The sequence below is a fragment of the Bubalus kerabau genome, chromosome 18 (genome assembly GCF_029407905.1).
Source record: "Bubalus kerabau isolate K-KA32 ecotype Philippines breed swamp buffalo chromosome 18, PCC_UOA_SB_1v2, whole genome shotgun sequence".
In the NCBI taxonomy this organism is placed as follows: Eukaryota; Metazoa; Chordata; class Mammalia; order Artiodactyla; family Bovidae; genus Bubalus; species Bubalus kerabau.
Window position 1 is genome coordinate 40,313,124 of NC_073641.1, and position 25,395 is coordinate 40,338,518.

Genomic DNA, 25,395 nt, shown 5'->3' on the forward strand with positions numbered 1-25,395 from the left:
AGAAAAGGGTGAAATGCTTTGAGAATCATGGATATGCATTTTTGAATGCCAAAATAGAGATCCTTTTAAGCCATCATTTTGTGAACATTGCACATTTTTGGGCCGCGATTGCACTGGCACTCTGTAATGAAAAAGTAAGCAGTGGTACATCATGACAACCCCCTGAGCATGTACTCCGCAGAAGTCAACTGTGTGTGTGCATAACTGCATTTCAATCTTTGATTTGTTGCTGTAGCAGCTCCAGGGCTTTTCTGGTGGCTCAGTGGTAAAGAATTCACCTGCCAATGCAGGAGATGTGGGTTCAATCCCTAGGCTGAGAAGATTCCCTGAAGAAGAAAATGGTAACTCCCTCCAGTGGTTTTGCCTGAGAAATTCCATGGACAAAGAAGCCTGTTGGGTTATAGACCATGGAGTTGCAAAGAGTCAGACACAACTTAAAGACTGAGCAGGCACGCATGTAGCAGCTTCAACACTATTGTTGTTTAGTCACTAAGTCACGATTGACTCTTTTGCAACCCCACGGACTGTAGTCCACCAGTCTTCTCTTAGGATTTCCCAGGCAAGAATACTGGAGTGGGTTGCCATTTTCTTTTCCACAGGATCTTCCCAACTCACGGATCGAACCTGTGTCTTCTGCGTTGGCAGGAGGATTCTTTATCACTGAGCCACCTGGGAAGCCCAGTGGCTTCAACATACAGTGCAACTAAATATGCTTTTAAGAGCCTGGCATTTCTTCGGCCAACTATCAATTATTTACAAAATTTTATCCCCCTTATTTCACAGAAACAGTTAAGATAGAAAATAAATGAAACTAGATCAGGAAAAATACAACCTAAATTAGGTCAAAGCAGGGAGAGGAATTAGAAAGCAGACTCCAGGATATAGGTCCTTGTTTAGAAACTAAAATCTTAGATGCTAATTTGGTTCTGAATTTCTAGACAGCCAATATAGAAAAGGTAGTGCTATCATTTAGAGGTACTAATTATTTAGCCATGTAGAGGAAGAAAAAATTTTCAGTCCCTTTCTTCTGAATGAAATTTCCCACCTAGGATTTTACACAGAGGCCACTGAATGATGTAATGGGCATACTATCCCTTCAGAAAATGAAATACCAGGTTATTATTAGTATAATGAAAGTTTCATCTCCACTGCTGTTGTGTTGAGGACTTTATATCAAAGAACTTATCAGTGAAAGCAATTTCATGGAAGCTTTCCAAGAAAATATGGTTCAGCATGTAGTTTTCTGATGGCATAATTTAGCCCAAGGGTAACACTTATAATATCTATGATGATTGAATATTCTGTATCTTAGATATCAGAGAAGGCAATGGCATCCTACTCCAGTACTCCTGCATATTCTCTAAATTATTCCTCACAAGCATCACTTTCCTCAGTAGGACCTTTGCTAAGAGCCAGGCTACAGAAAGACTGAGGTTTTCTTTGGCAAGAGTTTATGATTTACAAATGCCTGAAAGAAGGGCTCAATGTACATTACTACATAAATATCACTATTTTCACTGAGAGTTATAAAATGCAGAATTATATTTAATCATATTTATCTTAATCTGTACCTTTTCTTTTGAGTGAAGTTTCACTTTTCTTCCCTTTTCCTTCCTGAAGAGGTTCTCGATTACCATGCGGGGGTTCTAAACAAAATTTAACACATAAATATCATTTATGATTTTTTCTGATAGCTGGTTTATGATTTGTAAGCAATCAAATGTGATTTCTCAAAACAGCTATATTTGTGAACTGCCTAAAATGGCTCAGACCTTTACTGTGAGTTAAAATTAATCTGAAGTTAGACTATGGATTGAAAATTCTTGAATGACAACCCTGATAGGACTATTCTATTTTGTGACATTGAGAAGTTGAGTCCTAAGTTTAACATCAGCATTTGGTAGTGAATTTGATTGTTGTTGTTCAGTTGCTAAGTCATGTCTGACTCTTTTTGAACTCATGGACTGCAGCATGGCAGGCTTCCCCGTCCCTCACCATTTCCCAGAGTTTGTCCAAATTCATGTCCATTCTGTTGGTGATGTCATCCAACCATCTCATCCTCTGTCACCCTCTTCTCCTTCTGCCTTCAATCTTTCCCAGCATCAGGGTCTTTTCCAATGAATCAGCTCTTCCCATCAGGTGGCCAAAGTATTGGAGCTTCAACTTCAGCATCAATCCTTCCAATGAGTATTCAGGGTTGATTTCCTTTAAGATTGACTGGTTTGATCTCCTTGCTGTTCAAGGGACTCTCAACAGTCTTGTCCAGCACCACAGTTCGAAAGCATCAATTCTTCGGTGCTCTGTCTTCTTTTTGGTCCACCTCTCACAACAGTATGTGACCACTGGAAAGACTATAAGACTTAACCATACAGACCTTTGTCAGCAAAGCGATGTCTTTGCTTTTTAACACACTGTCTAGGTTTGTCAGTGAGTTTGATTATAAACTCTTTAATGCAACATACATGCAGAGTTTTAAAAGTTAGTCACAAGTACATTTGAAGCAGATGGCTCTATTAGTATTTGGAGATAGTTCACTGAAATGATTGTTATACAATAAGATGACTGGATCTATAATAAGAATGATGCCAAAACACTTTGAAGGAGAGTTAAATAAACCATTGTTTTGATATGGCACATTCTTGACCTCATACTTGGTTGCCTTGTGACTTTCACCTTCCATTGTGCCTTGACTGTAACTTGTAATACAAAGGATTGTTTGGGAATATATACATTGGATTGCCTGGAATAAATTAAAAGACATGCTGGGAAAGGGGGAAATGGGAAACTGATGACCTGGAGGTCAGTAAGATTTCCCAAATAATAATTTGGTCTTTGAAAAAATCACTACATCCCACATAATTCACCAAACAGGTTCAGTCGTCTTTCTCCGTTTGCCCTAGGTTACAGTTTGTCCTCCTCGTCATAAGGATGCACATATGGGGCAATTTAAATGTCTGTGATAGAGTTTGTCTGACCTATTCTTCGTATTTAGAAGTGACAGTTATAAGAATGTGTAAATGCATAACATATCACTTATGTTTAAATATCTCAGCTCCAAAAACAAAAATTCCATAGAAATAAGACAACCTCTTTTGTTAATCTCTATAAAATGACTTTTAAACATCCAAATAGTTAAATAGTTAAACACCAAACTCATTCATAAATAAATAAATACAAAGGTTTGAATTAGTTTTTTTTTTTTTTTTTTTTTTTTTTAGAGGTAAGGTTAATAAAAAAAGTCTAGATAACCTCTTAGTACCTTTAATAACAATACTCTGGGTAACCAACATTTTAGCTCCAAACTTTAGCAGAAGGCAAGAGAAAAGGGGGTGAAAATAGGGACACCTGAGATGATGAACTTACAAAATACTGTGAACAAGTCTAATTTCTGCTGGGAGTAGCATGAATTCTGCCTCTTTGAAAAACTTATTTCCAAAATGTATTCTGAAATCTCCAAATATACTCTTAGCAGCATGGATAGCACTACCATGCTTTGTCACACTTAGAACTTTAGTTTTAAATTACATTCTGACATTTGATAGTGGACTTGATAATAAACCCTTTAATGGAACAAAAATGTGAAGTGTTAAAAATTTAATCTCAAGTGTACTTGAAGAAGATAAAAAATTCAGAACTGTAAAAAATTAATAAATAGAAATCACAATTAAACAGAGTTGAGAAACCAAAAGGGGGAAATCTTTGGCCCTAAGAGGATAGTATTACCCAACAGGAGGAAGAAAGATTCTTCTTCTTTCCTGACACGGATTCAGCCAATGAAAAGCCATGGACTCATGGGGTACTATGGACCTTCCAACTTCCTTTTCCCTCTATAGAAGCATTCTCCTTCCCTAGTCATACGAGGACTTATATAGGGCTTGCCATAGTTGCAGACCCTGCATTATCATTCCCTGCTAATTCTGAATAAACCCACCTTCACTGGAGAAATATCTGACACTCTATTTATTTCAGGTCAACAAACCCATATACGGTGTAGAACTGTCAGTTCAGTTCAGTTCAGTCGCTCAGACATGTCCAACTCTTTGGGACCCCATGGACTGCAGTACGCCAGGCTTCCCTGTCCATCACCAACTCCTGGAACTTACTCAAACTCATGTCCATTGAGTTGGTGATGCCATCCAACCATCTCATCCTCTATCATCCCCTTCTCCTCCTGCCTTCAGTCTTTTCCAGCATGAAGGTTTTTTCCAATGAGTCAGCGCCAAAGTATTGGAGTTTCAGCTTCAGCATCAGTCCTTCCAATGAATATTAAGGACTGATTTTCTTTAGGATGGACTGGTTCTATCTCTTTGCAGTCCAAGGGACTCTCAAGAGTCTTCTCCAACCACAGTTCAAAAGCAACAATTTTTTGGCACTCAGCTTTCTTTATAGTTTAACTCTCACATCCATACATGTCTACTGGAAAAACCATAGCTTTGACTAGACAGACCTTTGTTGGCAAAGTAATGTCTCTGTTTTTTAAAATGCTGTCTAGGTTGGTCATAGCTTTTCTTCCAAGGAGCAAGTGTCTTTTAATTTCTTGGTTGTAGTCACCATCTGCAGTGATTTTGGAGCCCCCCCAAAATAGTCTCTCACTATTGTAGAAATGTATTTGAGCAAAATGACCTTTAGTACTTAGTGTACAATGCTTCCTTCTTTACACCATTTCTACCTTGGTTTTTTTTTTTTTTTTTTTAGTAAATCATTTCTCTTTTCTTCTCAACTTTTAAAGAAAATTGTAATTGGATGTTTGCTTTGGGCTTGTTCAGAAGTCTCTGGCTTTCAGTTCTGAAAATGTTCTTTTGAAAAGCACTAAATTTTTTAATATAAATATAAATAAACCTGCTGGGAACTTCCCTCCATAAAACTGCTTATCCCAGCTTCCCCGAGCTGTAAGGGCAGTGTGACCTGTGCTGTGGCCCCATCAGCATCTATTAGCACTGAGATCTCCTCACAGGGATGCCTTGTGGTTGGAAGACAGTAATTAGGCCTCTGGGGGTGAACGCTTCTGTGCATTTTATTTTATTTATTTTTTAAAATTTATTTCTTTTAATTGCAGGCTAATTAATTTACAATATTGTAGTGGTTTTTGCCATACATTGACATGAATCAGCCAAGCATTTTAAAAGCTCAGGCAGTAGCCCTGCCCTTGCGGGAAGAATAAGACAGATACATACAACCACTCTTTGAAGCAACAACAGCTTTATTATTCCTCCAAATGTACAGTATTCAACTATACAATTTTAAATTCACAAGCAAACTTAAGAAACTTAGAAGACTGCTACAGATGGGTTTCAGGGAATGGCTCCAGTACATAGAGACTCCTGGTCATGAGGCTGAGGTGAAGAAAGGGAGGGAAGGCCATGGTCTTGGGTTTGAGGCCTGAGTGGACAATGCCAGGCCCCACTGAGCCTCTGTGGAAATTGTTTTCCCCAGTTAAATAGCATTTTTAAGGTTTCCATTAGTCCTCCAGACCTCTGCTTTGTTTTTTGAAAGGAAATACTATGTATGTTTAATTAAAGGCTTTGTGCTTCATTGTTCATATGATAAAAACATTTTTGTGTATCTTGTCTTTAATTAAGTCCCATTTTGTGGAATATAATGGTCTTTAGTAGACCATAATAAATGTTATTAAAGTTTTCAAATTTATTTGTTTAATATAAGTAAACTTAATTTTGAAAAATCAGACCCATCTCTGATCTCTATGAAGAAGAAAGATTATAGTCTTTAGAAATGCAATCATGACACAATAACAAGCAAACCTAGGTGGACTTGGTAACTGCACAGTTGACCACTTACAAAGCCAAAACCAGAAACTAAAGTCACGTTTGTTTCATATACACAGCACTAATTTGATCCTGTCATGCTCCCAGTATCATACATTTCAACAGTTGAGCATTTCACTTTTGTCATTATATACTCTACCATTTCATGGTCCATAGTGGTTAAGGATACAGAAAGAACTTAAGCTAAAAAATATTCTCTATATAAACTGTCCATGTATGCTATATGTTGTAAAGATGCAAGTTTACTGAGATGTCGGGAGCTTGTTTCTAGCCTTTTATAATTGCATAGCACAAAAGAATAACAGTTACATATGTATTCTAGCCTCTAATGGATGCTGTTGATTTGTTCCCTTATTCTTGTGGGCAACTGGTTATGTTCTCATTTTGGTAAGGAGGTCTCAGTGTTCATGAACTCAGCTCTACCACTCCAACAAACAGAAGTCTGTCCCCTTGATCTGCTCTATGCTCCTTATGGTTATTCTCTCTGTGCCTCCCCTTCTCTTGTCTGTGGTCTTATTCTAATCAGTAGATCTGGGCATGAGGATGCCCACATGGAGGGATCCCACGTGGTCAGGTACCTGCACTTTGGGACAGCCGTGCTCTCAGCTGCTGCTGCCTTTCCACTTCATCTGAGAAGACAGCTTCCTTTCACATGACTGATGCTGTTCAAAGCCTGACTCTGCTGCTGCTGCTAAGTTGCTTCAAGTCATGTCCGACTCTGTGCGACCCCATAGGCTGCAGCTCACCAGGCTCCCCTGTCCCTGGGATTCTCCAGGCAAGAACACTGGAGTGGATTGCCATTTCCTTCTCCAGTGCATGAAAGTGAACGCTACTGATAGATAAATGGACTGGTACTATCATTTACAACTGCTTTCTAAGTGAAAATGAGAAACTTGTTGACAGGGTTAGCAATCACTGTCAGTCACCTGATGCTTGCTTTCCTTTTGCAGCAGGAGTTTTGGACCGCTCCTGTGGAAGGTGGACTTCCTTCTCTTTCTCTGGTTCCGGAGGAGGAGGGGGAGGAGGAGGAGGGGATGTCTTCTCAGTCAGGGAAACTTCTTCTTTTCTCTCAGCTTCCTTTTCTTCTAATTTCTTTTTCACTTCAAACAGGATGATAAGAATGGATCTTTATTAGCAACTCCAGACACCTACTATTTCACATAAACTAAGATAAACCTAACTTAATATAAAATTGCTCTCACTGAATTAAGGCTAAATTCATGTTTTAAATTATCTAGGCCTTAAAGCTGACATTTGATGTCATCTCTGTCTGGTTAGAAATACCACTTCCCCTGTCTCTGATGGAGATGGTGATGACATGTGTGTGTGTGTGTGTATCTATAGCAGGTAGAAGACTTGCTGACAGTGTGCCGACTTTAAAACTAACAATCTAGAATTAGCTAATATACTGGGATAGGAAAGTAAAGAATTACGTCAAATTTTCTAGTGGATAAACGAGGTGAAAAAAGCCTAAAGAGAAGGTGAAGGGCAATATGACAGAAGAGGTGGGGATCGGGAGGACATAGAAGGGAACAGAAATGCATGCGGCACCAACTTCTAGGGGTAAATACATATAAAGCATTTAGAATGGTGCTCAGTACTCAAATAAGACTTAACAAAATTCATCCATTCATGCACTAGCTAGTTATTCAATCTCAGTGGTGCCCTGAAGGAAAGGAAGCCTTATAACAATAAGATAAAACTATGCCAATCCTGTGGGGTTCCCAGGTGGCACTGGTGGTAAAGAACCCATCTGCCAATGTTGGAGACATAAAAGACACAGGTTCAATCCCTGCGTAGGGAAGCTCCCCTGGAGGAGGGCATGGCAACCCACTCAGTATTCTTGCCAGGAGAATCCCATGGACAGAGGAGCCTGGTAAGCTATGGTCCATAGGTTCGCAAAGAGTTGAACACGACTGAAGGGACTGAGCATGTGTGTGAGCCAATTCCATCAATAGGTAAAACTATACCAATACTGTAAATAATAGTAATACAAACAATGCTAGGCACAGTTGTGGCTGCCAGAGATACAAAAGTAAAACAAAAGAGAAAAATCACTGCCTTGTGAAGCTTGCAAACCATAAACATGAACAAAGTTAAGTCACATAAGAAGCTGGAAGGTGGTAAGTGCTCTAGAGAAAGTACGTAGAGCAGAGGGAAGGGCGTCGAGTGCTGTGGGGCAGCTTTTACAGTTTGTTTAAATGGCGTGCTTTGCAGGGTAGGCCCACTGAGGAGGTGGCTATTGAGCAAAGACTTGAAGACATTGAGGGAGTGTGCATTCCAGGCAGAGGAGACAGCTCTGGGGTCCTGAGGGGGTGTTTCTGGATTGTCTAGGCTCCTGTAATTGTTAGGGCCCTTTGCCCTTCTGGATTCAGGCTCACCTTACCCAGTGTGCCCTTCCCACCCTCCCTGACTTCCCAGTGCTCCACCCTGGAAATGGCCACAACTTTACCCCTGTACCAATGGCAGTGAATACCTGCACCCTTGTATGGCTATTTCTCCCATTGCCCTCAGATCATTCTTTTCAACTTGGCAAGATAAGGAGGATTTGTTTTATTGGATTTTTTTTCAAACTGGAAATTAATCTTTTCTGATTATGAAAGTAATATATAATTATTGCCTTTAAAATTTCAACAAGCCATAACATCAACTCTTTTTCTTTCAAAAGAATGTTCCTGTATATTTTTGGTCCCTCTTGTGTATTCCACAATTTATTATAAGTATAGAGCCACAAACTTTGCCAATGGCTTGGGAAACTCTGTAACTGTGTACTTATGACTAGACAAGTTCATAATGTGACCATACTGTTTTTTAATTTTATATTAGAGTTTATATATAATTTTATAAAATAATTTTATATAAGAGTTTTGAACTCAGGAAATAAAGGATTTTATTTTGCTGTTGAAAAAAAAAAAAAAATTTCAACAATGTAGACAAATAAGCTGAAAGAGAAGTTTCTTGTTAATTCTCTTCATCCTCCTTCTTCCCTCCTCATCAAAGACTGTATTATTGTTAAAGAGAAAACCATAAGCCCAAAATGGCATCACTTGTGCTAAATAAATAAAGTCCATGATACCAAACCTATACTACCTGCCTCAGTTGCAGTTTCTACCTTCCTCAGAAGTATAATTTTAATCAATCAGTTTGGAATTTTCTGGTTGGCACCAATGAGATGATCTGTCATGTGGGCCCTCTCTATATCACCTCCCCTCTTTATCAAAGAAGAAGAGTCAATCTGCATGGCAAAGACCCCTGCGGTTCCCTTCCCCCAAAAGATATCCTGGCCCCAAATAACCATATTTTCCCCCTTTTGCTAAAGACTTCCCTGTTCCACCCTTGTGTCTATGAAAACTTCTACTTTTTACTTCCCTTCAGAATGTTAGATGGGACATTGTTTGGTCAGGAATAGTTGAATAAAGCAAGTTAGAGCTTCAGATTTACTGGGTTGAATTTTATTTTTTTATTAGCATATACTGTCACTATTTTCTGTGCTGCTGCTGCTGCTGCTAAGTTGCTTTAGTCCTGTCTTAATCTGTGCGACCCCATAGACGGCAGCCTATTAGGCTCCTCTGTCCCTGGGATGTTCCAGGCAAGAATACTGGAGTGGGTTGCCATTTCCTTCTCCAATGCATGAAAGTGAAAAGTGAAAGTGAAGTCTCTCAGTCGTGCCCGACTCTTAGCAACCCCATGGACTGCAGCCTACCAGGCTTTTCCATCCATGGGATTTTCCAGGCAAGAGTACTGGAGTGGGTTGCCATTGCCTTTTATTAATTGTTGCTGTTGTTTTAATTGCTTAGTCATATCTGACTCTTTTGTGACCCCATGGACTGCAGCCCATCAGGCTCCTCTGTCCATGGTATTTGCCAAGCAGGAATACTGGAGGGGGTTGCCTCCAGGGAATCTTCCCAACCCAGGGAGAGAACCCATGTCTCCTGTATAGACAGATTCTTTACCACTGAGCCACCTGGCAAGTTCAAATTTAATAATAGATATACTTTTAAAAACAAAAAAGGGACAATTTAAATATAACCTGATTTTTCCCACTTAACAGTATATTATGCTTATTTTAAAACAGCAGACTATTCATAGAAGTGCCATATCCTTTTATTTTTTGTTTTTAACTTAATTAGGATGTTTAGTACAGAGCACTGGACTAGGTAAATATTTGTTATTTTAATGACAAAATATTTGTTAAAAATAATTAATGGATTGGAATGTAAATCTTAAATAAGTGGCAGTGGATTCTGTTCATGTAATAAGTGACTGGAATATAAAATCTTTAGGAGAATGTTGAAGAGTCTGATAGCTGGCAAAAACACTGATTCAAATTTGTAGATGTTTGAAGCTACAGTTCAGTTCAGTTCAGTCGCTCAGTCATGTCTGACTCTTTGCAACCCCATGGACTGCAGCACGCCAGGCCTCCCTGTCCATCACCAACTCCTGGAGCCTACTCAAACTCATGTCCATTGAGTAGGTGATGCCATCCAACAATCTAATCCTCTGTTGTCCCCTTCTCCTCTCGCCTTCAATCTTTCCCAGAATCAGGGTCTTTTCCAATGAGTCAGTTCTTCGCATAAGGTAGCCAAAGGAATGGAGTTTCAGGTTCAGCATCTGCCCTTCCAGTGAATATTCAGGACTGATTTCCTTTAAGACAGACTGGTTCTATCTCCTTGCAGTCCAAGGGACTCTCAAGAGTCTTCTCCAACACCACAGTTCAAAACCATTAATTCTTCGGTGCTCAACTTTCTTTATAGTCTAACTGTCACATCCATACATGATGACTGGAAAAACCATATCCTTGACTAGATGGACCTTTGTTGGCAAAGTAATGTCTCTGCTTCTTAATATGCTGTCGAGGTTGGTCATAAGTTTTCCTCCAAGGAGTAAACATCTTTTAATTTCATGGCTGCAGTCACTATCTGTAGTGATTTTGGAGCCCCCCAAAAATAGTCTGTTCCCCACCCCAAAATAAAAACTGTTTCCACTAGTTCCCCATCTATTTGCCATGAAGTGATGGGACCAGATGCCATGATCTTAGTTTTCTGAATGTTGAGCTTTAAGCCAACTTTTTCACTCTCCTTTTTCACTTTCATCAAAAGGCCCTTTAGTTTTTCTTTGCTTTCTGCCATAAGGTTGGTGTCATCTGCATATCTGAGGTTATTGATATTTCTTCTGGCAATCTTGATTCCACTTTGTGTCTTAACAGCCCAGTGTTTTGCATGATGTACTCTGAATATAAGTTAAATAAGCAGGGTGACAATATACAGCCTTGATGTACTTCTTTCCCCATTTGCAACCAGTCTGTTGTTCCATGTCCATTTCTAACTATTGCTTCCTAACCTGCATACAGATTTCTCAAGAGGCAGATCAGGTGGTCTGGTATTCCCATCTCTTTCAGAATTTTCCACAGTTTGTTGTGATCCACACACTCAAAGGCTTTGGCATAGGCAATAAAGCAGAAATAGATTTTTTTCTGGAACTCTCTTGCTTTTTCAATAATCCAACAGATGTTGGCAATTTGATCTCTGGTTCCTCTGACTTTTCTAAAACCAGCTTGAACATCTGGAAGTTCATGGCTTATGTACTGTTGAAGCCTGGCTTGGAGAATTTTGAGCATTACTTTACTAGCATGTGAGATGAGTGCAATTGTGTGGTAGTTTGAGCATTCTTTGGCATTGCCTTTCTTGGGGACTGGAATGAAAACTGACCTTTTCCAGTCCTGTGGCCACTGCTGAGTTTTCCAAATTTGCTGGCATACTGAGTGCAGCACTTTCACAGCATCATCTTTTAAGATTTGAAAGAGCTCAACTGGAATTGCATCACCTCCACTAGCTTTGTTCATAGTAATGCTTTCTAAGGCCCACTTGACTTCACATTCCAGGATGTCTGGCTCTAGGTGAGTGATCACACCATCATGATTATCTTGGTTGTGAAGATCTTTTTTGTATAGTCCTTCTGTGTATTCTTGTCACCTCTTCTTAATATCTTCTGTTTCTGTTAGGTCCATACCATTTCTGTCCTTTATTGAGCCCATCTTTGCATGAAATGTCCCTTGGTATCTCTTATTTTCTTGAAGAGATCTCTAGTCTTTCCCATTCTATTATTTTCATATATTTCTTTGCACTGATCACTGAAGAAGGCTTTCTTATCTCTCCTTGCTATTCTTTGGAACTCTGCATTCAAATGGGTATATCTTTCCTTTTCTCCTTTGCTTTTCGCTTCTATTCTTTTCACAGCTATTTGTAAGGCCTCCTCAGACAGCCATTTTGCTTCTTTGCATTTCTTTTTCTTGGGTTATGGTCTTGATCCCTGTCTCCTGTACAATGTCACGAACTTCTGTCCATAGTTCATCAGGCACTCTATCTTTCAGATCTAGTCCCTTAAATCTATTTTTCACTTCCATTGTATAATTGTAAGGGATTTGATTTAGGTCATATCTGAATGGTCTATTCGTTTTCCCTACTTTCTTCAATTTAAGTCTGAATTTTGCACTAAGGAGTTCATGATCTGAGCCACAGTCAGCTCCCGGTCTTGTTTTTGCTGACTGTATAGAGCTTCTCCATCTTTGGCTGCAAAGAATATAATCAATCTGATTTCAGCATTGACCATCTGGTGATGTTCACATGTAGAGTTTTCTCTTGTGTTGTTGGAAGAGGGTGTTTGCTATGACCAGTGTGTTCTTTCTCTTGGCAAAACTCTGTTAGCCTTTTCCCTGCTTCATTCTGTACTCCAAGGCTAAAATTGCCTGTTGTTCCAAATGTTTCTTGAGTTCCTACTTTAGCATTCAAGTTCCCTATAATGAAAAGGACATCTTTTTGGGGTGTTAGTTCTAGAAGGTCTTGTAGGTCTTCATAGAACCGTTCAACTTCAGCTTCTTCAGCATTACTGGTCAGGGCATAGACTTGGATTACCGTGATATTAAATGGTTTGCCTTGGAAATGAATAGAGATCATTCTGTCATTTTTGAGATGCCATCCAAGTACTGCATTTCTGAATCTTTTATTGACTATGATGGCTACTCCATTTCTTCTAAGGGATTCTTGCCACAGTAGTAGATATAATGGTCATCTGATTAAATTCACCCAATCCAGTCCATTTTAGTTCGTTGATTCCTAAGATGTCGACATTCACTTTTGCCATCTCCTGTTTGACCACTTCCAAGTTCCCCTGATTCATGGACATAACATTCCCAGTTCCCATGCAATATTGCTCTTTACAGCATCAGACCTTGCTTCCATCACCAGTCACATCCACAACTGGGTGTTATTTTTGCTTTGGCTCTGTCTTTTCATTCTTTCTGGAGTTATTTCTCCACTGATCTCCAGTAGCATATTGGGCATGTACTGACCTGGGGAATTCATCTTTCAGTGTCCTACCTTTTGCCTTTTCATATTGTTCATGGGGTTCTCAAGGCAAGGATACTGAAGTGGTTTGCCATTCCCTTCTCTGTGGACCACTTTTTGTCAGAACTCTCCATCATGACCTGTTCGTCTTGGGTGGCCCTACAAGGCATGGCTCCTAGTTTCATTGAGTTAGACAAGACTGTGGTCCATGTGATTAATTGGTTAGTTTTCTGTTATTTTGGTTTTCAGTCTGTCTGCCCTTTGATGGAGAAGGATATGAGGCTTATGGAAGCTTCCTCATGGGAGAGACTGACTGAGAGGAAACTGCGTCTTGTTCTGATGGGCGAGGCCATGCTCAGTAAATCATTAATCCACTTTTCTGTTGATGGGTGGAGCTGTGTTCCCTCCCTGCTATTTACCTGAGGCCAAACTATGGTGGAGGTAATGAAGATAATGGTGAGCTCCTTCAAAAGATCCCATGCATGTACTTCTACAAAAGTGAAGAGGACCTAAAAAGCCTCTTGATGAAAGTGAAAGTGGAGAGTGAAAAAGTTGGCTTAAAGCTCAACATTCAGAAAATGAAGATCATGGTATCTGGTCCCATCACTTCATGGGAAACAGATGGGGAAACAGTGGAAACAGTGTCAGACTTTATTTTTTTGGGCTCCAAAATCACTGCAGATGGTGATTGCAGCCATGAAATTGAAAGACGTTTACTCCTTGGAAGGAAAGTTATGACAAACCTAGATAGCATATTCAAAAGCAGAGACATTACTTTGCCAACAAAGGTTCGTCTAGTCAAGGCTATGGTTTTTCCTGTGGTCATGTATGGATGTGAGAGTTGGACTGTGAAGAAGGCTGAACGCCAAAGAATGATGCTTTTGAACTGTGGTGTTGGAGAAGACTCTTGAGAGTCCCTTCGACTGCAAGGAGATCCAACCAGTCCATTCTGAAGGAGATCAGCCCTGGGATTTCTTTGGAGGGAATGATGCTGAAGCTGAAACTCCAGTATTTTGGCTACCTCATGCAAAGAGTTGACTCATTGGAAAAGACTCTGATGCTGGGAGGGATTGGGGGCAGGAGGAGAAGGGGACGACAGAGGATGAGATGGCTGGATGGCATCACTGACTCAATGGACATGAGTCTGAGTGAACTCCAGGAGTTGGTGATGGGCAGGGATGCCTGGCGTGCTGCGATTCATGGGGTCGCAAAGAGTCGGACACGACTGAGCGACTGAACTGAACTGAACTGATGTACTGCTACACTCACTGCCCCCAACCCAGCATCAGGCCACCACGCCTCTGCTGGAGACTCCTGGACACTCCCAGGCAAGTCTGGATCAGACTTGTTGAAGCTACAACCTAGACTCAGTTTGTTTTTGCTTTTCAATCTCAACTCTAGAGGTTACCTTCCTCCTCTCAGCCTAACTTCTGACTGTCAAAATAACATGTTAAGCCTTTTATACAATATATTTGTTTTGTGTGAAAGTTTCACATGGATGTTTTGGGGGAGTGGACATTTAGATGTGGAAGCTTGTCTTTGTAAGTGTGAACTCCTGGGTTCCCAAGGTGATTGCGGCTTACACTTATGCACTATTTTGGTGTCAGTTCACCGATAAATCATAGTAGTTAGGTCACAAATTTGGGGATGGGAGAAAGTATTCTACCAAGACAGTTTTAGAACCTTTGTGATATTGATAATTTTGACTATTTTTTATTATACCAAGAAATTACAGTTGTCAGTGAAGTCAGGTATGATTGATAAACAAAAGGGTAACATTTCATTTCTTCCTAAGCTCATCAAAACCACACATTACATTTTTGTTACATAAACTCAAAATTATAAAAGAATTGTAATTACCTTTATTTTCTTTTTTCATTATTTCAGTCATAAACATTTCCTTTACTTTTTGGCACAATGACTGTTTATCTACTTCAGCATTGATTTTTATCAAAATGTTTTCTGGCTCTGTAAACCAGTGCTCCAATGAAGGCCAGTTGTCCAGGAAGCCTACAATTCTGCAAAACCCAAATATTATATGAATATAATATCATGAATTATATGAATATCACATACTGAATATGTGAATATCACATACTGAATATATCATATATATCACACATCACATATGAATATCACATACTGATTGAAATGTTGGAGTAACATTAAGCATGATTTATCTGATGTACATGATGAAAAAACCAGCTGCCAACATATCTGAAAAAAGCAACTCTAAGAAGTCTACAGGCCAGTCCAGGTTTGATGCATGATACTGGATGCTTGGGGCTAGTGCACTGGGATGACACAGAGGGATGGTATGGGGAGGGAGAAGGGAGGAGGGTTCAGGATGGGGAACACATGTATACCTGTGGCGGATTCATTTTGATATTTGGCAAAACTAATACAATTTTATAAAGTTTAAAAATAAAAAAAAATTAAAAAAAAACAATAAAGATGCAACAATGTCACTGGAAAAAAAAAAAAAGAAGTCTACAGGCAATGAAATACATCCACTTTAAAGAAGACATCATTTAATGCCAACTAGCCATATGTTTTGAGGTATAGGAAAGAGTAAGAGAAGATTTGGAAATTCTACCATTTCAGGAAACCTTTGATGTGGGTTTAGTTTTCTAAATGAAGTTCTAAGGAAACATCATGTGTACTTATAGTAGACTGAGTACCCTTCTGCTGGCAGCTATAGCCTGAGCCACATAGGTTATCTACTTTTTCATAGATAGAGAAGTTCAAGAGACCCTTGAGTAAGTGTTGATGGTGGTGGTGGTTTAGTCAGTCACTAAGTCATGTCTGACTCTTGTGAGTCTACCAGACTCCTCTGTCCATGGGAATTTGCTTTACTCAAACATAGTCTTGGAATGAGTTTTGTCCTCTGAGAGTAGATAGGCTTCATGAATCAAATTCCTCTTTGTTGCCTCAACTCATGTTTTCAGAATTCTCACGTTTTCAAAACATTGTTTAATTTTGTCTAATTTTTCTTTTCCAATGAGCAAACTGCATACAACCAAAAGAATGCTTATTAAGCATCATTTAATTTTAGTTTTAGAACTACACTCTATAATCTGATGCCTAGATCTTTCAAATTCCAAGATCTTCATTGGCATTTGTTGAAAGAGAGCTGAATTAGGATTCCCTCTAATGAACTTGTAAGTTCATGTAGCCATAAAGGGAAATGTTGCTTGATTTAATTCTTTTTTTCTGTGACTATGATGACTTATACTCTGAATATAAAAGCTAGCACACAAATATTTCACTCAATATCAAAGCTATTTAGTTTTGTTTTACCTATAAAACAGTGAACGCTAGGAAATACATTTTTCCCCTAGATCTGCTGATTCTAAAGTGACTAGTTTCTAGTTTGTTCACAGGGCAAGAAACAAGAAGACAATGAGTTTTAAACTAACCTGTGCTGTATTTGATCTCTTAAATTCTGGTCCTCATCCGTATCTTTGTTTTTAGCAGCTACAGGCTGATTGATATCTTCAAGAGGAGTTTCACTTGAAAATGCTTCAGCTATGATATTGAAATTACTTAATTAGACAATCTGCTACACCAATCAAAGTGGCAGTAACACTGCCAAAATATACTGATACAAAAAAGCCAAATGAATATGGTCCTCCTCTTTGGCTGAATATTAATTAAAATGTTTAACAAAATACTGAAAAAGTAAAGTATAGTTTTGAGGTCAGAATTCAAATTTCCCTTAGAAATTAGGAGAATGTGGTAAAATACAACATTTAAGAGGAGCTCTAGTTTCAAGGTAGAACATCTTGGATTGATCCTGAAGAGAAGGTACTGAAAAATGATGGTTTGTCATAAATAACAAACAAGGAAATCAACACCATGATGTAAAAATTAAGAATGAAATAACGGAGTAGCCATAAAGTCAAATACGCATGTTATTTGTCAATATTATATTAGAACACAATAATTTATCTTTCTAGACTTTATGATTTTTCCCTGTAGAAGAGACAGAAAGGAACATACCACAGGAGACTGAAGCCAAAACCAATTTCAACTCCTCTGATTGAGTCCTAGCAAGGATTAAGGAACAATGTCCAGAATACTTATGAATTCAGAATAAATGGAAAATCATAAAGAGGGAAAGAAAGCCTTGAACTAGGTTAAGAGGAACTAGATTACTCAGTTAATGCAAAAGAACACTGAGGAGCAAATTAATAGCACTCAAAAAGATGAAGGCCCCTCATAGGACAGCAATCAATTGTCCTCCATCTATATTCATGATAGAAAAAGAGGAAATTGGTTCACAAAACAGAATATGCTTTTAGGTTATTCAGAAAACCCAAAGATGCTGACGACAATGAGTGATGGAAGAAGACTATGGGAACTATCATGAACCCATGATAACCATCCCATGGTTACTAGCTCATTTTTGTCAAGGACTTCAGAACATGTATCAGCATTCTTCTCTTCCCAAACTGCACCCAGGTTTTGGACACTTCCTCTTCTCTCCACTTCACTAACATGGCCATATCTTGGATTTTTTGATCACTGCGAAGGGCTCCACCTCTGGAATGGCCCCATCTCTACAATATTAATGATCTATGCCCTTATCATTTGTCCTGCCAGCACTCCTCTATAGTTGATGAGTCTCTATGACCCATCCCCCTAAATTTGTACATCGTTTTCCCCAAATTGACAAGCACTATCCTGACTTGATTTTATTATTTTAGCAAACCTGAGTTGCACAGTTGAACATTTTAACTTCTCTCCCTCATCTGATAACTTCAGTTTATATCTTTCTGCTGCACCAGACTTAGATGATATCCATCTCTCTTTTTGACTTGTAACCTCACTGACTCTCTGGCTCAAAAATCAGCTGAGCTCTTTCATATAAGTGTACCCTTTCCTAAAACAGGGTGGGTGGGAGGGAGAGAGAGACAGAGAAAGATACAGAGAGGGAGAGAGAAAAGGAATACTAAAAAATAATGATAAAAATATCCTGTTTCCATTGTTCTTTCCTTTTGTTCAGAGACAAGTTTCTTGAGAGGTATCTTTACTTACACTCTCCACCTCCTCACCCCCATTCACATTCCGTTCCATAGCAATCCATCCTTCCCTGTCCCCCACTCCATTGAAACAGCCCTCCTTCTGGTTATCAAAGACATCAACCCAATGGAAATGTTTCAGTCTTTGTCTTACTTGATTTATAGGTAAAATTTAGCACACAGTTGTTAAATGTTTTTACACATACAGTCAGCCCTCCATATGGGTGGACTCAACCAACCACAGATTGAAAATATTTGGAAAAATAATTCCAGAAAGGGCCCAAAAGCAAAACTTGATTCTTCCAGGTGTGGCAACTATATAGCAGTCACATTGTATTAGGTATTATAAGTAATCTGCTGCTGCTGCTGCTAAGTTGCTTCAGTCGTGTCTGACTCTGTGCGACCCCATAGACGGCAGCCCACGAAGCTCCCCTGTCCCTGGGATTCTCCAGGCAAGAACACTTGAGTGGGTTGCCATTTCCTTCTCCAATGCATGAAAGTGAAAAGTGAAAGGGAAGTTGCTCAGTCGTGTCCGACTCTAGCGACCCCATGGAGCCTACCAGGCTCCTCCATCCATGGGATTTTCCAGGCAAGAGTACTGGAGTGGGGTGCCATTGCCTAGTATACAGGAGGATGTGCATAGGTTATATGCAAATCTCATATAATTTTATATAAGGGACTTGTGCATCCTTGGACTTTGGTCGCTCAGTTGTGTCTGTTTGTGACCCCATGGACTGCAGCCTGCTAGATTCCTCTGTCCATGAGAATTCTCCAGGTAGGAATACTGGAGTGGGTTGCCGTGCCCTCCTCTTGGTATCCAAATGGGTTCTGGAATTAATCCCCTGTGAATACTAAGGGAAGACTGTAGTACATTATTTTATATTCACAACAAACCTTGTAAAGTAGGATTGTGATTCTAAAATTGGCCCCCAAATGGTATGGTTTATAAATGAAAGAAAAAGCATTTTATTCCAGTTATCTCACTCCAAGTTCTGAATTTCTTTTTAAATTTTCAAACTGCTCATTGAACTATACCTTCCAAAAGAATGCATACGTGAATATACAGCTCAGTGGCTTCCCAAACTGAAAATAGCATAAATAGCACGAAGATCAAGAATCTTGAAAGCAAGTTGGATTGCTTTGAGCTGTGGGCTCTGTTCTGCCAATAAGCAGCCATGGATTGGCAGTATCTTCACCAATCCTCAGATACCCTTGAACAAGAATAGGAAGTTAGCTGATCAATCATTGCTACTGTCAGTATAGTCCCTACTTCCTTGTATGGAGAGAAGTAAATTCTCCCTTTTGGAATTTGATGGACAGCATTCAGTGTAAAGCACTGTGCTCAAGAGCTGAAGTAGTATCTAATGGTTTTGTCCTTTTATTTAAATAAACAGTGAAAGGAAGATCTCAAAATTATACAAACTCAAAATAAGGAAGAGTCAAGCGCTCATGCTTTAAATGTCCACCTATAAATATAGGAGGAAATGATTCCCTAAGTCTCTCTTAGCCACAAATGTCATTATATTAGTTGTAACAGCAAACATATTGTACATATACAGTGTGCAATAACATCATCTAATTCTTTAATTAATGAGGGAATCAGCAAGATATTACAACTAGTTCAAATGAAAATCTGCATAAGAGACATATTCACAGATAGGAATGATAAAATAGATGGTAATAGATGAAAAAACTGGTTACTATGTATAGAACAATGTCATACTTGAAATTATCTTTTTCAGCATATAGAAATTAACTATCTTAATTGAATAAAATTCATTTGTATGTCTATGGACAAGAATCATTTGAATAACCATCAATTTCTACAATTTATGGTTATAGAAGAGATGAGTTAAGCCAGTGAAAGGTACAGAATCCTATGAAACCAAATACTCCAAGGGGTCCCATAGACAATACTCAGTCTTCTATTGAAAGAATATCCAATAATCTTTTGTTCATTTCAAAGTCTTCCACTATTATTCCCGATGTGTTTCCTGATGTCCTGCCACTATTGTTCCTGATGCATGTACCAGATTCGCTCAGTCATGTCCAACTCTTTGCAACACCATGGACTATAGCTTATCAGGCTCCTCCATCCATGGGATTTTCCAGGCAAGAGTGCTAGAGTGGATTGCCATTTCCTTCTCCAACCAGATTCTATACTAAGTGTTTAACATTTATCTCACTTAATATATGTGAGACAATAAGAAATATATATTTGGTTTTTGTCTCCTGACACAGAGCTTTGAAAACCCTTGTAATTTCCTATAGAGGTAAGAGGAGGGTTTTTATATTATTATTATTATTCATAATAAGCCTCTTTCAACCTTATGCCAAAGAGGTGACTCTTGGGAGGGTGGAGCCCTTCTGCCTGAGCAACCAACTGACCTTTCAGTCCTACCTCTGGGTCTCTAGGGATGGGAAGAGGCTAGAGGCTGATCACCAATGCTCAGTTATATAGTCATTCATACCTACATAATGGAACTCCCATAAAAACTCTAAAGAAGGGGTTCAGAGAGCTTGTGGGTTGGTGAATGCATCCATGTGCCAGGAGTGTGTCACACACCAGACTCCACGGGGGAAGGGCCGGAGCTTGGAATTCTTCCAGACTCTGCCCTGTGTACCCCTTCAACTGGCTGTTCATTTGTATCTTCTATGTCAGTCTTTACAATGGAACAGTAGTAGCAAGTACAGTGCTTCCCTGAGTTCTGTGAGTCATTACAGATAATTATAGACAATCTATCAGACCTGAGGAGGGGTCATGGAAACCCCTAATTTATAGTCAAGTCAGACAGAAGCGTGGGTAACCTGGGGATCCGCTGCATTGAGGCAGACATCTGAAGTGGGAAGAAGTCTTGTGGGACTGAGCCAACTGTGAAAATCTGTGATAACTCTGGGAAGTTACTGTCAGGATTGAATTAAATTCTAGGACACCCACTTGGTGTTTATTAAGAACTGAAGAACTGGGTGGTAGGGAAAACCCATACACCTTTGGTGTCAGAAGTGTTGTGAGTAATGAAACGGTTTCCCTTTAATTATCCAGTAATAATGCAATGAGCCATTCTATTATATATATTGTATTATATATATATATATATTAGATCTAATATATATTATATATAATATATATTTATATTATATATATTATATATAATATATAATCTAATATATATTATATATAAATATATAATATATATATATTAGATCTAATATATATATATATATATATATATATATTAGAAGAAAGAAAGAATTAGCTTTCCAAAGGTCAAATACCTAAATAACTTGCAAAGCTAAGAATGTGTGCTTTTAGTCATAACTACTTAATTTATGGAATAAAGTGATATTTTCATCTCAACAATGAAAAGTAGTTAAACCATGAATCTTGGCAAGACTATTTGACCTCATGATGTAAGGACTTCAGTCAACTGATAACTGCTCCTCAGTTAATACACAATCCAAGGGAAGGATATTAGCAATCTTTGCTTGTAGCCCCAATGTGGTTCATGAACTTCACTAGAGTAACACTTCAAGATATACTAAGTAGCCATGAGAAGCTCCTTCATTCATGCAAGTCTCAAAGAGGGCACCTCGGGGCCAGGGGAGCTGCCCAGTTGATGGAAGGATTGAATGAGATGCTTTCGGTCACCATGGAATTCTCTACTAGCTTCAGGTTTGGGCTAGAGTGCTCAATACCAGACAGAGCAGGAGGCAACTAAGCTGTGCTAGGTAATTCTTTGGAAGTCTGAAATGGATTCTTTACTATCCACTTACAATTGTAAATGGGAATATTCACCATTTCAAAGAAAAATAAAGAACTCTGAGTTACATAAAAGGACATTTTTAGAAAGGTATCCAGCTTACCCATGATGTCATTCATGCGATTCAGTGAGGAATTATCTGAAATGTCTAATAACATGACAAAATCAAATGCAGAAGGGGGAAGAGGCACTTCTTTGGAAGCTGTAGGGTCAACAGCTAATGTGGATGTATGTGATTTCTTTCCCTCCAGTTCTATGAGGTTTCTGTTGTAGCCTGTGAGTGCTTCCTCCAGAAGCTTTGCTTGGTTTAATGTCATTGGAAAGCCATCCAGGATCCAGCCTTTATATACAGGTATCTGACTAAATTAAAGAAAGGACAAATAATTAATTGTTTGATAGATACAAATCCCTTTAGAAATAACAACACAATGAATCTTGCCTTTATCTTTCTTTCAACTTCACAGTAACCTCTTTCTGCATATATTTTACTTCTTTACAGCCAAAATTGGGCTTCCTGGTAGTGCTGATGGTAAAGAATTTGCCTGCCAATGCAGGAGCCACAGGAGACTTGGGTTCCATCCCTGAGTTGGGAAGGTCACCTGGAGGATGGCATGGCAACCTACTCTAGTATTCTTGCCTGGAGAATCCCATGGACAGAGGAGGCTGGTGGGCTACAGTCCATAGGGTTGCAAAGAGTTGGACATGACTGGAGTGACTTAGCATGCACACACAGCCAAAATTAGGCTTCCTATTGTACCACAAACACTGCCTTGCTCAAAATCCTTCTGTGGGTCCCTGCTGCCCTCCAAATCCATTCCAGAAGCCTCAATGTGGTATTTAAAATGAACTAGCCACAACTTGCTCCCCTATAACTTCTCTCTCACAGTTTTGAACCATTCACTTTGAACACACCAATCTCCTCGCTGTTACGTAAATATAAATAGTACTTTCTAGCTGCGTTCATAGGTTGTTCCTCTTTAGAACATCAATTTCCTCATTTATACAGCAGGATAACATAACATACCTCACAGGATGCTGGTGAGGACGAACTGAAATAACACATTTTAAGAACTCAGCACAGAATTTAGCATATGGTGGAAACTCACATCGCCAACCTGGAAGGTTCTTCCTACCCCACCCAATCCAGCATGGAGTCATAAGAGCCTGATCTGAACTCCTTTGGATTCTCATTCACTTCCTCACACAGTTGGTTAACTCTTACATTTCTTGACTTAGAAAAATTCAAGTGAGTCTTCTTTATCTCAATTAAATTCTAAGTTGCTGAAATGTAAGGATCATTTCTTCAGTTTTTGCATTCAGTGTCATATCCTTTAAAGACAATAGGTGCTCCAAAAACTATTATTTTAGTTCTTTAAATTGGAACACAACTTCAACTTTGCTTTTGCAAAATCCTTAAATTATGTACAATTAAGACTGACTTTTGAGTGAAAAATTATAATTTCATTTCTTTCTCCATTAAAACTCATTTAAACACTTAGAATTCCCTTTCTAAAGGTTTGGAAGTGTGTTTTGGTGCCTGTGTATGATCCTTCTGACAGTGTGGCAAGGAAGGAATGGGAAAACTCAAGTTCAGAGAGGTTTAATTAATTACTTGTTCAAAGTCACAAAACTGCAAGTGACCCCAAATCTAGTGATATTTCCATAGTATTAAGCTGCCTTCAGGTCACTGCTTCTATTACTCCTATTAGGCTATGAAGGGCAAGGAAAGCCTGCATTTTGCTTTTATGGCTTTTTCAGAGCATGGCAAGCATTCTGCAGAGAATGGGATTGTTAATTCATTGGCCTCAGTCTGAGAAGAAACTTCTTGAGCACTTTACCAGATCTGAGGAAACTTCTCCCACCTCCTGTCTCAGGAGCTACTTCAAGGGGAGGAAGAGGCCAAGGCCATGCTTGTCAGACTGTAGTATGAGCACACCAGATGACAGGGAATGAGGGACTTCCGCTTTGGCTATGCCGCTAACCTGTCATGTGGCTGGACTGCCCAACTGAACTGCCACGTGCCTTCCTTTCCTCATCGAAGAAGGATGCACTTGGACTAAATGGAAGGCTCTCAGGCTGATGGCAATTCTCTGAACATGTCTCAGGTGCAGAGAGGATGGTGGTGGTGGGAAGGTAGCAGAGTTCTGAGGGTGGGGTGTGGACACTCCAACTCCTTGGAAACCAAAGCTAAGATCCATTTTAGAGCTGATGCTCTTCATTTGCAATTTTCTTTGAATGATGAATGCCATGGCTAAAACATGTTTTATTCCAGTTTTTGAAAAATGCTACAACTGTTAGAATGAGATCCCTTTCAGCTTTGGGAATAGCATCCCTGTGGCCAAGTTTCTTCAAAAAAGCAATCAGTCCAAGATATATCACCACTGAGAGGCAACTTAAACCTTGAATGAAGCCTCTTAAGGAAACTCGAAAGGGAGAGTCCATTGCAGACGCCCAGGAAAAATTCTCCAAAGCCTCCTGTCCTCATTCTCTTGGTCATAATGTTTCCCAAGCAGCACAGCCCCCAACCCCTCACCCACTCGATGCTCTGCAAAGGTCTTTCACACGAGCCTTTTTTCCTTTTTGCATCCTGCTCTGCCTCATTTCTTTATTGCATGGATTAATTAACTGAGCTGCTATGGCTTTTTAAAATTTCTCTCTTTTCTCAATTGTAAAGGACGGCTGACGAGAATCTTTTTTTTCTTAGAAAGGAGGAATCACAAAATAATAGCCTATTTAAATTTTTTTATTTACCCTATCACATATCACCTCTGTGCTATGCATATGCTATTCCTTGCCTGTGCAACCTCTACTTTCTCCTTGCCTTCCTACCCTGTGCTGCCTGGCCTTTGGACCCCTGGGGTCACTCTCTCCTCCAGAAACACAAAATGAGGAAGCATTTTGGCCCAACGCCATATAGTGAGGGTTTCTCCTCTCCCAAACCTGTCCCGTGGCTTTTCCAATTGTCTAATTTCTCCTTGAATTCCCCATACATAATAGAACTTGGGACTTCCCTGGTGGTCCAGTGGTTGAGAATCTGCCTCCCAATGCAGGACACATGGGTTCCATCCCTGGTCAGGGAACTAAGATCTCACATACCCTGGGGAAACTAAGACTAAGAATCACAAGGAAGACCCAGCACAGCCAAAAAAAAAAGAGAATAGAACCTAACTTGAATTCCCATCTGGGTGAATGAAGTCAAGTTTGAAAAAGGGAGGAAAGTGAAATACAGGCATGAAAATCACAAAATACATCTTTTTCTTTCTGTATGTATTCATTAGAGATTAAAAATTAAAATGACTTCTACATTATTCTTTATAAAGCTCTACCTGCTAATATATTAAAAGACATAAGAAAGAAATTGTCGTACATAGATACATACTTAATGGCATTTACCATGATGCTGACTAGCAATATATCAGATATGCTCTTTCCTTTCTTCAGCAGCCTTTCTGATTTTGCACCAAGCTGAGCACGCACAGTGAGC

The 25,395-nt window shown here is 39.3% G+C and overlaps 1 protein-coding gene across 1 annotated transcript in view; it reads right to left on the reverse strand.

Annotated features, from left to right (window-relative positions):
* The window catches only part of SPEF2 (sperm flagellar 2), a 201,530-nt gene that overhangs the window by 99,124 nt on the left and 77,011 nt on the right, over positions 1-25,395 (reverse strand). Inside the window, exons 14-19 of the mRNA XM_055554823.1 lie at positions 25,291-25,394; positions 22,015-22,271; positions 16,546-16,654; positions 14,987-15,144; positions 6,710-6,883; positions 1,572-1,646 (exon numbers count right to left, since the gene is read on the reverse strand). Of these exons, the coding sequence (XP_055410798.1) occupies positions 1,572-1,646; positions 6,710-6,883; positions 14,987-15,144; positions 16,546-16,654; positions 22,015-22,271; positions 25,291-25,394 (877 nt within the window). The remainder of the gene's footprint in view (positions 1-1,571; positions 1,647-6,709; positions 6,884-14,986; positions 15,145-16,545; positions 16,655-22,014; positions 22,272-25,290; position 25,395) is intronic.